We start from the raw sequence: 13129 nt of genomic DNA on the forward strand, positions 1-13129 counted from the left end.
TGTAATAGGCATTCCGTTTGAAGTCAAACGAAGAGACCTGTGGGTATAGGATTTTTAATGTTCAGACATCTTCGGGAACTGCAACGGGGAAATGCCTTTATTAATTATTCTGAAGTACTTTGAAATGTCATTATTTCATTGTTTCATTTTGTTGTTTAAAATGCAGAATGAATAATAATAATAATAATCTACATAATAGCAAAAGATCAGTCCTCTAATGAAGCTGTCCAAGAAGAGTTCCATGAAACACATTAACCTCTTTCAATTCTTTAATATTTCAGAGGATTTTTCATTTCGACTGTTTCTGTGATTTGAAGATAAGTGATGATGGACCAAATGAGTATACTTTAAAAATCCGTTCTCTACCATACCAATCTCAAGACTGTACCTTAATAGATGATCAGACTGTCACAATGCAAGTAAGAGTACCTGGTAAGATTGTCATCTCCGTATACTACTCCATATTCCCTTTCAAAATACAGACACTAAAACAAAGTATTATTATTAAAGAGAAACTCTCCATAATGACGTCAAGATTATTTTAATTAAAGCAAAAAAATTATGTGAATTATTGCTCGCATTATTTTCTTTTATAGAAATGTATTGACCAGTACATGAGTTTCTACAAGTGTCCCTTACGTAAATTCCAGTTTTTAGGTCAGTACATTTAAAGATTTCTGCTCGCATTATTTGGCTGATAAAACAAAGGTTCTCTCTCCACATTGAAGGTGATTTTGTTAAGAAACAAATTAACAAGAAAAACTTCTTGCTGTAAAACGAAGGTGGTTTAGGTCAAATAACTATACTTTTTATCACATCAATCTGATTCCCAGGAGGTGCTGCCTACAGCACCTCCTGTACAAATTTTGGTGTATAGTGTTCAGCATCCCCTGCAGCTTCACAGGACCGTGATGGTTTATATTTATTGTGAGATGCGTGGATGGAATATTGTGTATCATATTAGATAAAGAGCAAAATATTAAATTGAATATCAGAAAATTTAACATGAATGTGAAAGAACTAAAATGTGACACTACGGCCCGTATTCTGAAGTCGGGTTTAACTTAAACTCAGGTTTAAAGTTGTGGTTTAAGTATGGATAGCCAACTAACAGTAGAGATATCATATTCCAGCTCATTTGGCTCTCAAAATCATTCATAATTGTGTAGGAAGTAGACGACTGTCTTCACCATCGATGAATCAGGAAAGAGCACAGTAAGCATAAGAAACATGACAAATTTTGACACTTTTGGCTTCCCATAATTTTAGCACATAGTTAAACCACAGTCTCAGTTAAACCTGACTTCAGAATACGGGCCTATAAATTTAAGCTTTGAAACGCAGTAATCTGTTGTATATGGATTTTCGCCAAAATATTGATTGCATGTGTTTTTCACTTGTTTCTTTCGTCAAGCCTCACTTGCCGCGTCAAGATAGATATAATATTTTACCAAGGAGACTTGTTACGCAAAATATACTTTTTGTACCCATTAACATAAGATTTGGATCACATCTTTCACACATTTTTTATTTATGATGAACCCTTTTATTTCAATTTGCAAAAAGTTTAAACTTAGTCATTAGCTTCATGAAAACTGAATACAGGTGTTAAGCCACGTCGGTTGCAAGAAAGGCGTTTTGTATCATATTTAAAAAAAAATAATCATGAAGTTCAAATGTAAAACTGATAGTAAGGACGAAAATGTAATTGATTTTTTTTCTTAAATCTCTCAGTTTGCAACGATCCTGCTAGAACATGGACAGATAAATATTGTGAAATGATTCCAAGAGGTAAGCGGTTATTGTGCGTTTCTGATATAATTTGTTAAAGAAAAAATGGAGCATAAACTTCTAAATGTTTTTATTTTAACACACCTCCTTTTAGCATGAAAATGAAACGAGCACATGCATATTATCATCTATTCTTTAGTAATAGGAAATGAAATGCATATCTATATAGGTAACAGAAGATTGATACTTACGGTAAAAATGAAATACGTATAAAATCTTGAGATCAAAACTCACTTTTCCGAAATCACTGTCAACACGCATTCCTATTGTGGACAATAAATTTGACAAATGTCTTATGTTAACTTTGATTTAAATATGCTTGGTTTTATTTTCATGCTGTATCAGTAATTTCATCTTTTAGCTAGTTTGCATTCTTCCAGTGACTTTGTTTTATATTATGTATATTTATGTCTTACATTATAAAGCGCATAGAGAGAGCTTTCTATTACGTGCTCAATAAATCTTAATATTATTATTATCATTATTATAGAATATCGTATATGTTTTTTATTCAGAAAACGAACTTATATGACCCATCATGAGGGCATATCTCACTGAGCAGCTATTTATAATTGTTGCGATTTTCTTTCAGTTTCACCAGGCTTTTATTAACGAATAGTTGGAAACATTATTTAATCTTTAATATGATCTATCCATTTTATGTGACTAAACTTGATAAAAGAGTGGAATCGGTAGGTGTGTGGCTAAAATACCATTAAAGGAAAATAATATAAACATGTTATATGTATTCATTAATAGCATCATCTGACATGAATATGTTCTTGGTTCGTTGATTTTTTTTCTTGATATTTCAGAAGAATGGACCCCATCTATTGACTTTTACCAAGCCATTCCAGAATATAATACCTTCAGACTGACATTTACGCCCGCACCTGCTAGTTATTCAATAAATCTATACAGGATTTATATATACAGCTTGATGGGGAATTTCTTCATCGACGGACATATCATCTACGCGGTATGATAGAATTCCATAATAGTATGTCTTTGATTATATAACTGGAAAACAAAAAGTTCTGATAATCATATATAATTAACACTATTAACCGATAGGCATGTAAGGTACGAAGGTGTGACGTCACACCATTCATCCTTATTTCAATAGTTTCTGAAGAGTTTCAGATATACGTTTCAATGTTTGTTCGCCTTTGTATTTCATCTCAGTATAAGATAATCGCGGAATGGTTTCTTATTGAAATCATTGCCATGATGTAACAAAACAAAAATTTTGACACTTTCTCTTTTAGTACTATCCATGATTTCACCTGCTCTTCAGTGTAGTGCAATCTTCCATTCTCTCTCCTTTCATTCATTTCATTATTTTATTTCATGTGTAAAAACAATAAAAACAAATATCTAATATAAGGGGTGGGTCCCTTAAAAAGCTTATCACCAGGAGCCTATAGATATAGAATAAAAAATGTGTTTAAATTAAGACAAGAATAAGAAACAATGGGAAATAATTACATATAACAGGAAAGCTATGGTTTGTACATCCTAAACAATCATTGTTATCTGTACATTATAAGAAAATAAAACCATTAAATAAACAACAAAACGTTTTTAAAAAGCATTCATTTTATCAATTTTGAAATTACAAGGACGTACCTTTCAAGGTAAACTTATTAAATCTTCCGATAGGTTATTCCATATTTTTTAACCGGTCAATCGTAAGGAGTGTTGAGATGTGATTTTACGTGATAGAAATGAGCAATGATTTTTATTCTTGCGAATTGGATATGTATATATGATGAGATTCATTTGTTTTAATTATATCTAGTCTTTATAGTATATTTTGGTAAAATAAATTTCATTTTTTGTAATATTCCAGCTTTCCTATATAATACGTGAACATGTATATCATTTGTTGTTTCCAGGAGAGAAACTCATTTATCTGTATTCCTAAAAAAGATGTATTATCGACCCTATTCAAATGATTATTATCCATAACATTTTCGAGAGGTTTATCCAGTATTGTTTTGCCTCTAGATCGAAATATAATTAATTTTGTTTTCTCAATATTTAAAGATAACTTGTTTGATTGTAACCACGAAATAACCCTTTTAGTTCATAATTTAATAATGTGGCAAAAGACTTATATTTTATGTGATAAACGATTTAGTATCATGTGCAACTAATAACTTTTAAGGAAAAGTCCACCCCAACAAAAACTGTTTTGAATGAAAAAAAAATAAAACCAGAATAACTAAGAAAATTTCATCAAAATCGGATGTAAAATAAGAAAGTTAATACATTTTAAAATTTCGCTTAATTTCACAAAACAGTTGCGTGCACATCCTGGTAGGTATGCAAATGAGGCGACTGATGACATCATCCACTCACTATTTCTGTTGTATTTTATTAAATTAAATATGAAATATTCTAATTTTCTCCTCACTGTCATGTGAAGGGAGTTTTATTCCTTCCTGATTATGAGGCATTACAATTGTTTTTATCATTTTGTGGTTCAGTCAAGTTGGTCCCTATTGCCAAATTTGTATAAAAAATCAAATATTATATAATTAAAACGATATAAAACAAAAGAAATAGTGAGTGATGGACATCATCAACTATCTCATTTGCATGTCACCGAGTGCATATAACTATTTTGTGAAAAATAAGCGAAACTTTAAAATTTAATAACTTTCTTATCTTACATCCAGTTTGGGTGAAATTTCCTGTGTTATGTTTGTTGAATTTTTCTCTTTTGATTCAAATCAGTGTTATGATTTAATTTTTGTTTTCCAAAGGAAATCATAATGATCCATTACCAATTATCTTTATTCCACAAAAAACATAATCTTAATTGAACATGGTTATATACGATCCAATTCCTATTTGCGAAATACTTTCAGCCCTTAATTTGAAAACCCGGTATCTCGATTCCTGCTGATACATCTTTAAGAATAAACAGTACCGAAGCATTACTTCTTTCTAAACTTCCCCTTTACCCGATATTTTCTCTGAACGCATAATTATACAGACTTTTATTATCATTACATTGTTGTTGTTTTTTGCCATGTAGGCCTAAACTGAAAATCTTTGAACTATAAAGGAATTGGATTTCAAAAAAAAAATCTTATTCTATTTGTTTACAGTTTAATCTATCCATGGTTATTTTGTTTGAATACAGGATGATATGATTGTAACTCCTGTTGAGGTTAATGGCGTTGTTGTGAATACTACATCCATGGACTACGAGATCAATGCCAACCCAGGAGATACTATTACTGTAATGGTTAGTGATATTTTTAAGAATTTGGTAAACTAAATCTATTGCATAATTTTAATGTTATTCCTTCATTTAATCATCAATAAATCATGATAGATGCATGTAAAATGTAGCGGTCATCCAACAAGAACCTTTTAGTTGTTCCCAAGGCAACCTCCCACACTCATGGCGACAGAGCTTTTTCAGTTGTGGCTCCTACACTCTGGAACTCTCTTCCTCTTAGCTTAGGATCACATTTAAGACATATCTCTTCCGTAAATAGTATGATTTTTACAGTTAATATGCCCGTAGTTAAGTTAGTATTTTAGATAAGTAAGGTATCTACGTTGGATATATAGTAGTTAAGTTGATAAGTGAGTGTAGTTTATTAAGTTAAGTAGTTAGGTTTTATGATGTAAAGCCCTTAGAAATTTTTGTAGGCGCTATATAGATATTGCATTAATATCACTATTATTATTTTAATAACAAAAATAAATATGGAACCGGAAAATTAGATTTTGTGGGTGGGGAATTATTATTAAGTCAGCTCCTGTAACCGTCTTGCCTAAATGTACTTATATTTTTTGCCTAAGCTTACCATTGATCATTTTCATCTTGTAATTTACAGATTATAACAGGAAAGGACAGCCAGGAAGAGATGCGTACGAGTGGTCCAAATGTAATATTCCAAGGTGAAATAGGACTTCAATAATACAAGTTTACAGAATACTATTTCTTGTTTATAAATTTATCAGATTAACCAACGTAAACCTTCCAGTTCCCCTGCATATGACACAAATATCAGATGTGCTAAAATACTTCTTAATAATGAAAGCCAACATGGTGAACCATGAAAACATACAAAGGTATATAGTGTTACCTGAAATGAAGGTCTTACACAAAACAGCCATTTGTCATGATCATTCTATAGGTTTATTAAAATGTCCATTATTGTGGCATTCAGCAACTGTTTCCGCACTGTTTATATCAACCAGAAACAATTCAATGTCACCAAATTGATATCATGTTTTTTTGTTTTTTACTTTTAGGGAACCCTTGTGAAACACATTTTTGTGAACCTCTTGGATCATGCATTCCTCGTGGTGATGACTACGTGTGCCATTGCATGGAAGGGACTGTTCAAGTAAACAACCACACTTGTATTCGTAAGTAAATTATGAATTGCCATTTGCCAAAATCCTCCTGCAAAACTTTAGGCCATTTGACATTTTTAAGGGACACGATCGACTGATTTTGCAAAGGCCTATCGGTTGAATTATCTGAGATCTGTTAATGACCATTGATCCTTGAATCTGTTTGACCCTTTAATGATCTCCGGTCGCAAAGATTGGTTTCTGGTGTTGTGGTTTTCACCAAGTCTTGACTTTTCAGCTTCTTGGTTATTTGCTCTTCCGGCAAGCCCAAGTTATCCTGCCATCCATGCAGCCTATAAAATTGAAAGACCTCTAGAAGACATTCCATGTTGACAATCCATGTTGTTGGAAATCCTTTACTGCAAATGAACGGCCTAGGCAAAATGAACATTCGATGACTGACCACAAATACTATTCTAGTTGATCACTGACAGGTCATAAGACCAGAGGAGATCCTGAAACAGCTGAAAGATGCAATATGCATTTACATTACTGACAGGCGAATTTTTCTTGTCTTGTAGGGTTATATTTATATAATAAAGAAATTAACGCAACATACAATCATATCTTCTTTGATGGACTATTTTGAATTACACATATAGTTTGAAAACAAGAAGTTCACTTAATAACTAAACCATTGAGTGTCCAAGGAAAATCTTGCAAATCTTCACTAGAGATCATCTGTTTTTCTCTCATACTTACTCACGCCGATCGAGGCCAAAATCCATAGACCAATCTTTAACTCTTCATGCGTTACGTTCGCATTATTTCACATCCGTAGGCGTGTTTCGTTCGCATTTTTGCACAACCACACATTTCCCATGGACGTCCCCTGTCCCATTGTTTTTGGAACAAGTGCATGCCCCGGAGCGTGACTAGCTACAATGTATAACCTGGCGTTTGTGTATACCGTACATGTGTAGCGATCGATCAATCGCCCGTGCGACATTACTTTAGCGTTCGACGGATTATCGCAGTTTACAAATTACAGAACCGTTGAGTTTTCCCAAAAAAATCAATACATCCTGATCACAACCAGGAAGTTCATTGAAAAAGGAGAGAAGAAAATCAATAAAAACCCTTCTCACAAACAATACCATGGCTAGGTTTATTGTTAGGAGTTTGTGACTCATGGCACGAATTTTGTTGGAAGTATTAGGAGAAAGCATTTAGAAAATGTAAATTACTATACATTTTTCCATAATTTATCCTATAAATTTATATATGATAAGAAAGCCCAGGAAACACTCTACAGGTTTGCTACACAACATTTTCTTTCAAAACGATCAGATAAGTTACGACACTCTAAATAACAGAGTGTATTATACTGCGTAGAGGGGATCACGCTAAAATAATGCAACACACAGGGGGTTTACAGGTGAACGCATGAAGAGTTAATGTCATCTCCTGTTCTAAGCGCCTCAAATCTAGGGATTGTGAAGCCCTTTGCTTATATCCCAACAGATAGCCAAGATACAGGAGGAAAGACGCAGCAACGATCATTATCTGGATAAGCAACCTCCTCATTCCAGAAAACACTCATTACCAAGACATCTTAGATATGGCAGTCCCTACCAAGACGAATGACCAATATTGAACATCCATTAAATGTCAATCAAATTTTTATTATCTTCTTTTCCTACTAACAATGGGTTCAATCAGTCCTATCTGTCTAGGATCGTCCCTATACTGGACCAACTGTTCATTGATTAAATTGGTACAATTAGGATTATTGGTTTCAATTGGGAATGATTATAACAAAGAGAATCTGTATGTCTGATGGATCTCAATCAAAGAAGAAATTACCATACTGACCCATGCAACATTCATTATAACCAGGGTATCGCATTGCATGCATGCAGTGCACTCTGGAACGTTTTAAAGCCATACTCCGGGCTGAAGATATTTATATCTAATATGCTTTTCACATTGCATTTCCTTAACCCCATACTATCCTTAACCCCATACAATTTTTTATTCACACTGTCTTTCTTAACCCCATACTATCTGCTTATTGGGGGTTAACGCCTTAATTATACTTGCTTATACCGCTTCATACTTACTTTGTCAGAAGTCTCTAAGCGCTCTACTGTATGCAGCATAATAACTCTGGCTTTAGCAGTGCAGCTGTTACGCGCGCTGCGTTTCAAGGAATAAATTCCTGCCAGGTACCCATTTACCTCACCTGGGTTGAGTGCAGCACATTGTGGATCAATTTCTTGCTGAAGGAAATTACGCCATGGTTGGGATTCGAATCCACGACCCTCTGTTTCAGAGTCCGGAGACTAATCCACTGGGCCACACCGCTCCTTAACCTCGGACTATCCCACAGCTCATGAATATTGATGATTTCTGCCATACAGAGCGTAATTAACGTGCAATTTCGACTTCTGTGATTAGCCATTGCTTAGCCCCACTTTTCCTTAGCCCAGTTTCGTTTCACACTGCATCTCTAAGCACCGCAATTGTGGTGCTAGCATCATAATTAAAGCTGGCTAACCCTGCTTTTTTTTGCAGGGCCAGATACTACCGTACTATAGCCCACTTTGCTAAAACGTAGTGTGAAAACGGAGTGGGCTAAGCCGAGGAAATTGGTGGGGCTAAGGGGGGGGGGGGCTTAGCCCCACCAATTTCCCGGGGTTAAGGAAAAAAGGTACAGTCTGAAAAGCATGTAAATAAATGGAGTAAAATTCACAGAACGAAATCTGAAAATTTAATCAAATCGGATAACAAATAACGCAAAGTTATTGAATTTTAAAGATTTGCATTATTCCGGCGAAACATTTCTAGGCATGTCTTATGAATATTCAGTAGGTGGACTGCTGAGGTCACATCCCCACTTTCCCTTTTCTTATGTTATTACATGAAATCATAATTGTTTAATTTTTCATAAATTCATAAATGATGTGTCTCCATTACGATAAAATAGGTAGCAGCAAGGAACAACTAATGCACTTAATCAGTTGTCAATCTAAACGTTTTAGTTCTTAGTAGAAATTTGTTGAATAAACCTAATTTCATATAATAATATACAAAAGAACAAGAAAATGATATCATTAGCCCACCTACTGAATATTTATGAAGACATGTCTAGAACTGTTTCACGAGAATAATGCAAATCTTTCAACAATTCGTAATTTGTTATCCGATTTTGATAAAATTATCAGCATTTCGCTCTGTGAATTTTACTCTATAGAGATTTGAATATCTTCAGCCCGGAGCATCCCTTAAAGCAGCATCTCATTTAGTGCACACATTGAATTTCAGAGCAGCCAACATGGCCAAAATGATTTGATGACTGTGATCGGAAGATTCTGTAACTAGGTCATAGCCTATACTGATATCTCACTCAGCTGTGTATAATACATTTTCATTAATTGAAAATTTGAAACAATGAATGATCCGATACATAAGTGTCTATTATTTTTCATAACAGAAAATCCTTGTAAGGTCAATACGTGTGGACCTCTTGGATCTTGTATTCCTTCTGGTCAAGATTATCATTGCAAGTGCCAGGAGGGATCTCTTAACATCAACAACCACACTTGTATCCGTAAGTTTTATGAAAATTTTAAAATTAAGTCTTTTCAGGATGAACAGATATTGTATTCATGGTAACGAAATAAAATTGTCTTATCGGTTGAATTATTTTTTTATTTATTATTCTCGTTATTTTATGTTTTTTTTTTCTTTACAAAGATCACTTATCGCAAGAATTTGATTTCCTGAGGCATATTACTTTGTATTGCTCAACAGCCTGATTATAAACAAGGCTCTATAAATTAAATCCTATTATATTCAGTTTCACTTTTTTTTAAATAGAATGATAGTCCAGTAAGCCTTGATTTATTATATTTAGTTTGTACTAGCAGTCATAGGTCATCTTTTCTCATTCAAGATTTTTTTCAGGCAGGTTGGAAAGAAATCGGGAAATGAAATGATGTCATACAAAATTGACAATGCATAAATAAAATTATTTAATTTCATCCTAGAAAGATCAAATATCAAGAGAATAATATATGATTACATTTCTATACAGGGGACACCTGTGAATCCATATCTTGTGAACCTTTTGGCTCCTGTATACCCCTCGGTGATGACTACTACTGTCAATGTCAAGAAGGAACATTCAACTTGAATAACCATACATGTATCCGTGAGTTCCTTGTTACTTTTATGGTTCTTACAATTATGATTTTAATTATAACTCAATCAACAAACTGTTTCTCATTTATATGTGAATATTTTTTAAGTGTATATCCAATCTTCAAATGTAAATAATATTCAATGTAAACATTCACAATTAGTCTTCGGATTACAGCATTGTATTCTGTTTTCTATCAAATAAACCGAATTGATTTGAATTTAATTTAATTTAACAAATATGTATCACTCTACAGAGTGTTACTGACGTCCCGAAAATTTCAGTATTCGCGTTCAGAATGTTTGATTAAACGATAAATGCAATATTTCATTCCGTGGAAGAGACAAAATAATGTATTATTAGTAATATGCAAATTTGGTATCCTATTGCATTTTCTCATCTTGTGGTATATGAACTTTTCGGCTGTGCCATGGAGAAAAGTGGTTCAAACTATCGTCTCTTTAATTAGAGGTTTATGTCCTACTCCAGAAGTTCATTTACTCCAACAAGAAATGTATCCCTATTTTGTTGCACTCAACCCATGTGAGGTAACGGGGGACCTAACAGGAATCCATTCTTAATAGAAGCGCTTTAAGACTTCTGATAAAGAGAGCGGTAAGCGCTATGAATATGCAAGTATGATTACTAATATTATAAATGTATATTATTGAAATACACATGAAAATATCTTAAATAAGATTTTTCTTCCTCTTTTCAGAATCCATTGATGATAGCAATATATGGAAAGGGGTCACTGGTGCTGCTGTTATAGGTGCTCTGTTGGTCATCATAATTCTGGCGATTTGTCTTTGTTGTAAAAGAATTAAAGAACATCAGGGTAAGCCTTATTCACCTCAAATGAATTCATGTCCCCTACCACACAGTACTTTTTTTTAATTTATGGGGTATTATTAAACCGTGTGTTCTCAAGTCATGTTCTAACAGTCTGTTAAAGTTTGGATAAAATTTTATTGTTAGCAGGATTTGTCAACAATTATTTTCCAGCTATTGATTATTTAGTTTTTCAAACTACTATGCCTGTATGTATTTTCTTTTTAGACAATACTAAAAAATATTCATTAAAATGATTTCATGACATATACATTCCGGCGAGCATTGTCACCATAAAACCATAGAGCTATCAACAGTTAGCTCCATGATAAAACCTTGTCTCAAACTTAATTCAAATATTATGGTAATTGCCTTCTTGGTATGTATCGCACACAGTTTGGTGTCTTAAAAGGAGCCCTCAGTTATGCTCATTATCCTCAAAATTTTCTTCCCCCCCCAAAAAAAAAATAGCACAACCCTTAATATGCCTCGATATAGATCAAAGATATTAACATTACCTCTCATGCTTTTCTCCTTTCCCATACACATCTATTCTTAATCCTCACCTTTTCTACTATACCATACCCATTGTCTCCTCTCTCTCTTTCCTGCATTATTCCTGTTCTTATGATTTCAATTAGATCAACGCTCCAGTTCTTGTTCAAGCTTGGGTTCTGATGATATCCTCTTTGCCTTTTCCGAAGAAAACTGTCAGTTTGTAAATCTTGTTGAGATGTTGGCAAGATTACTAAGAACCCGTGGTGATATCAGTCCAGTTCTTCCAACGCAGAATACGCAAGGAATGACTGATCACGAGCGGGAGCAGTGGCTTGAAAGCGCTTCAGTTAAAGCCAAGAAGATAATCTGGATATGTTCTACAGAGACATCAGAACCAGTACACTCTAATAATTTTGAAAAACTATTAAAACTTACTGAGAGTGAACGGCAAAGGGGAAAAGACAGGCATTTAGTATGTTTCTTTTCGAAGGTGTGTTCGGAATGGAACATACCATGTAAATTACGAGAATTTCGAACATACAGTTTGTTAGAAGACTTGGATTTAATGTGGTTTAATTTACAGGATATTGAGAAACCTACATCGCTTTCCAGTAATAACATACTTTTACCAGGACGTGAACCATGTACAGAAAGAACAGAATTAAAATGTGCCTTAGAAAGCTGGTCAGGAAATTACAACGGAGAATCACAAGACTCTGGATTTCCAATTGAGTTCGTGAATGTGGATGGAGACCAGGCTACAGGGGGAATTGATTTGAATGAACTTATTTTACATGATGGTGAATCTGACAGTGACAATCACGACAGTGCTTTTGATGATTATTCATCTAGGGGCAATCATCACATGCAATATAGGAAAATGCATTCAACGGTTATAGAGGGATACTCAAGTACCTATTGTTAGTGTTAGAAGATTGATTTCGCCTATATAAATGCAGAAAGGAGGATATTAGAAAAAATACATTTATTACACGAATGGTTGATTAATAAGTCGAATTTCAAGGAGAAATTTAAAACTTTCGTCATTATCGTTATTATTATTATTATTACTATTGTTATTATTAGTAGTAATATCATTATATTTTTGTATTAACATCATCAGTACAATTATTAACATTATTACTATTACTTCTACGACTAATACTATTTTCATAACGTCTTCTTTTTGTTTTCATCAGCTCTCTCAAAATGTACATTTTACACTAACTATATATAGCACACAGTCAATCGGAGGCAACACAGAGTGTCTGTGAGTTGCCCCCCCCCCCTGTTGCACCCACAAATGTAATAACGCCCACAAATGTAATAACACTTTACCCACAAATGTAATAACACTTTACCCACAAATGTAATAATTTCACCCACAAATGTAATAATGCTATTTACCCACAAATGTAATAATTTTTGATCGCCCACAAATGTAATAATGACTTTACCCACAAATGTAATAAATTTGAA

General features: G+C 33.6%; 1 protein-coding gene across 1 annotated transcript in view; it reads left to right on the top strand.

The window, feature by feature from the left end:
- The window catches only part of LOC121410201, a 28708-nt gene extending 16031 nt beyond the window's left edge, over positions 1–12677 (top strand). The window contains exons 5-14 of the mRNA XM_041602128.1: positions 282–432; positions 1735–1791; positions 2607–2770; positions 4946–5050; positions 5652–5715; positions 6073–6189; positions 9614–9730; positions 10217–10333; positions 11040–11159; positions 11794–12677. Coding sequence (XP_041458062.1) covers positions 282–432; positions 1735–1791; positions 2607–2770; positions 4946–5050; positions 5652–5715; positions 6073–6189; positions 9614–9730; positions 10217–10333; positions 11040–11159; positions 11794–12575 — 1794 coding nt within the window. The 3' untranslated portion in view covers positions 12576–12677. The remainder of the gene's footprint in view (positions 1–281; positions 433–1734; positions 1792–2606; positions 2771–4945; positions 5051–5651; positions 5716–6072; positions 6190–9613; positions 9731–10216; positions 10334–11039; positions 11160–11793) is intronic.
- The last annotated feature ends 452 nt before the right edge of the window (positions 12678–13129 follow it).

Source organism: Lytechinus variegatus, chromosome 3 (genome assembly GCF_018143015.1).
Source record: "Lytechinus variegatus isolate NC3 chromosome 3, Lvar_3.0, whole genome shotgun sequence".
In the NCBI taxonomy this organism is placed as follows: domain Eukaryota; kingdom Metazoa; phylum Echinodermata; class Echinoidea; order Temnopleuroida; family Toxopneustidae; genus Lytechinus; species Lytechinus variegatus.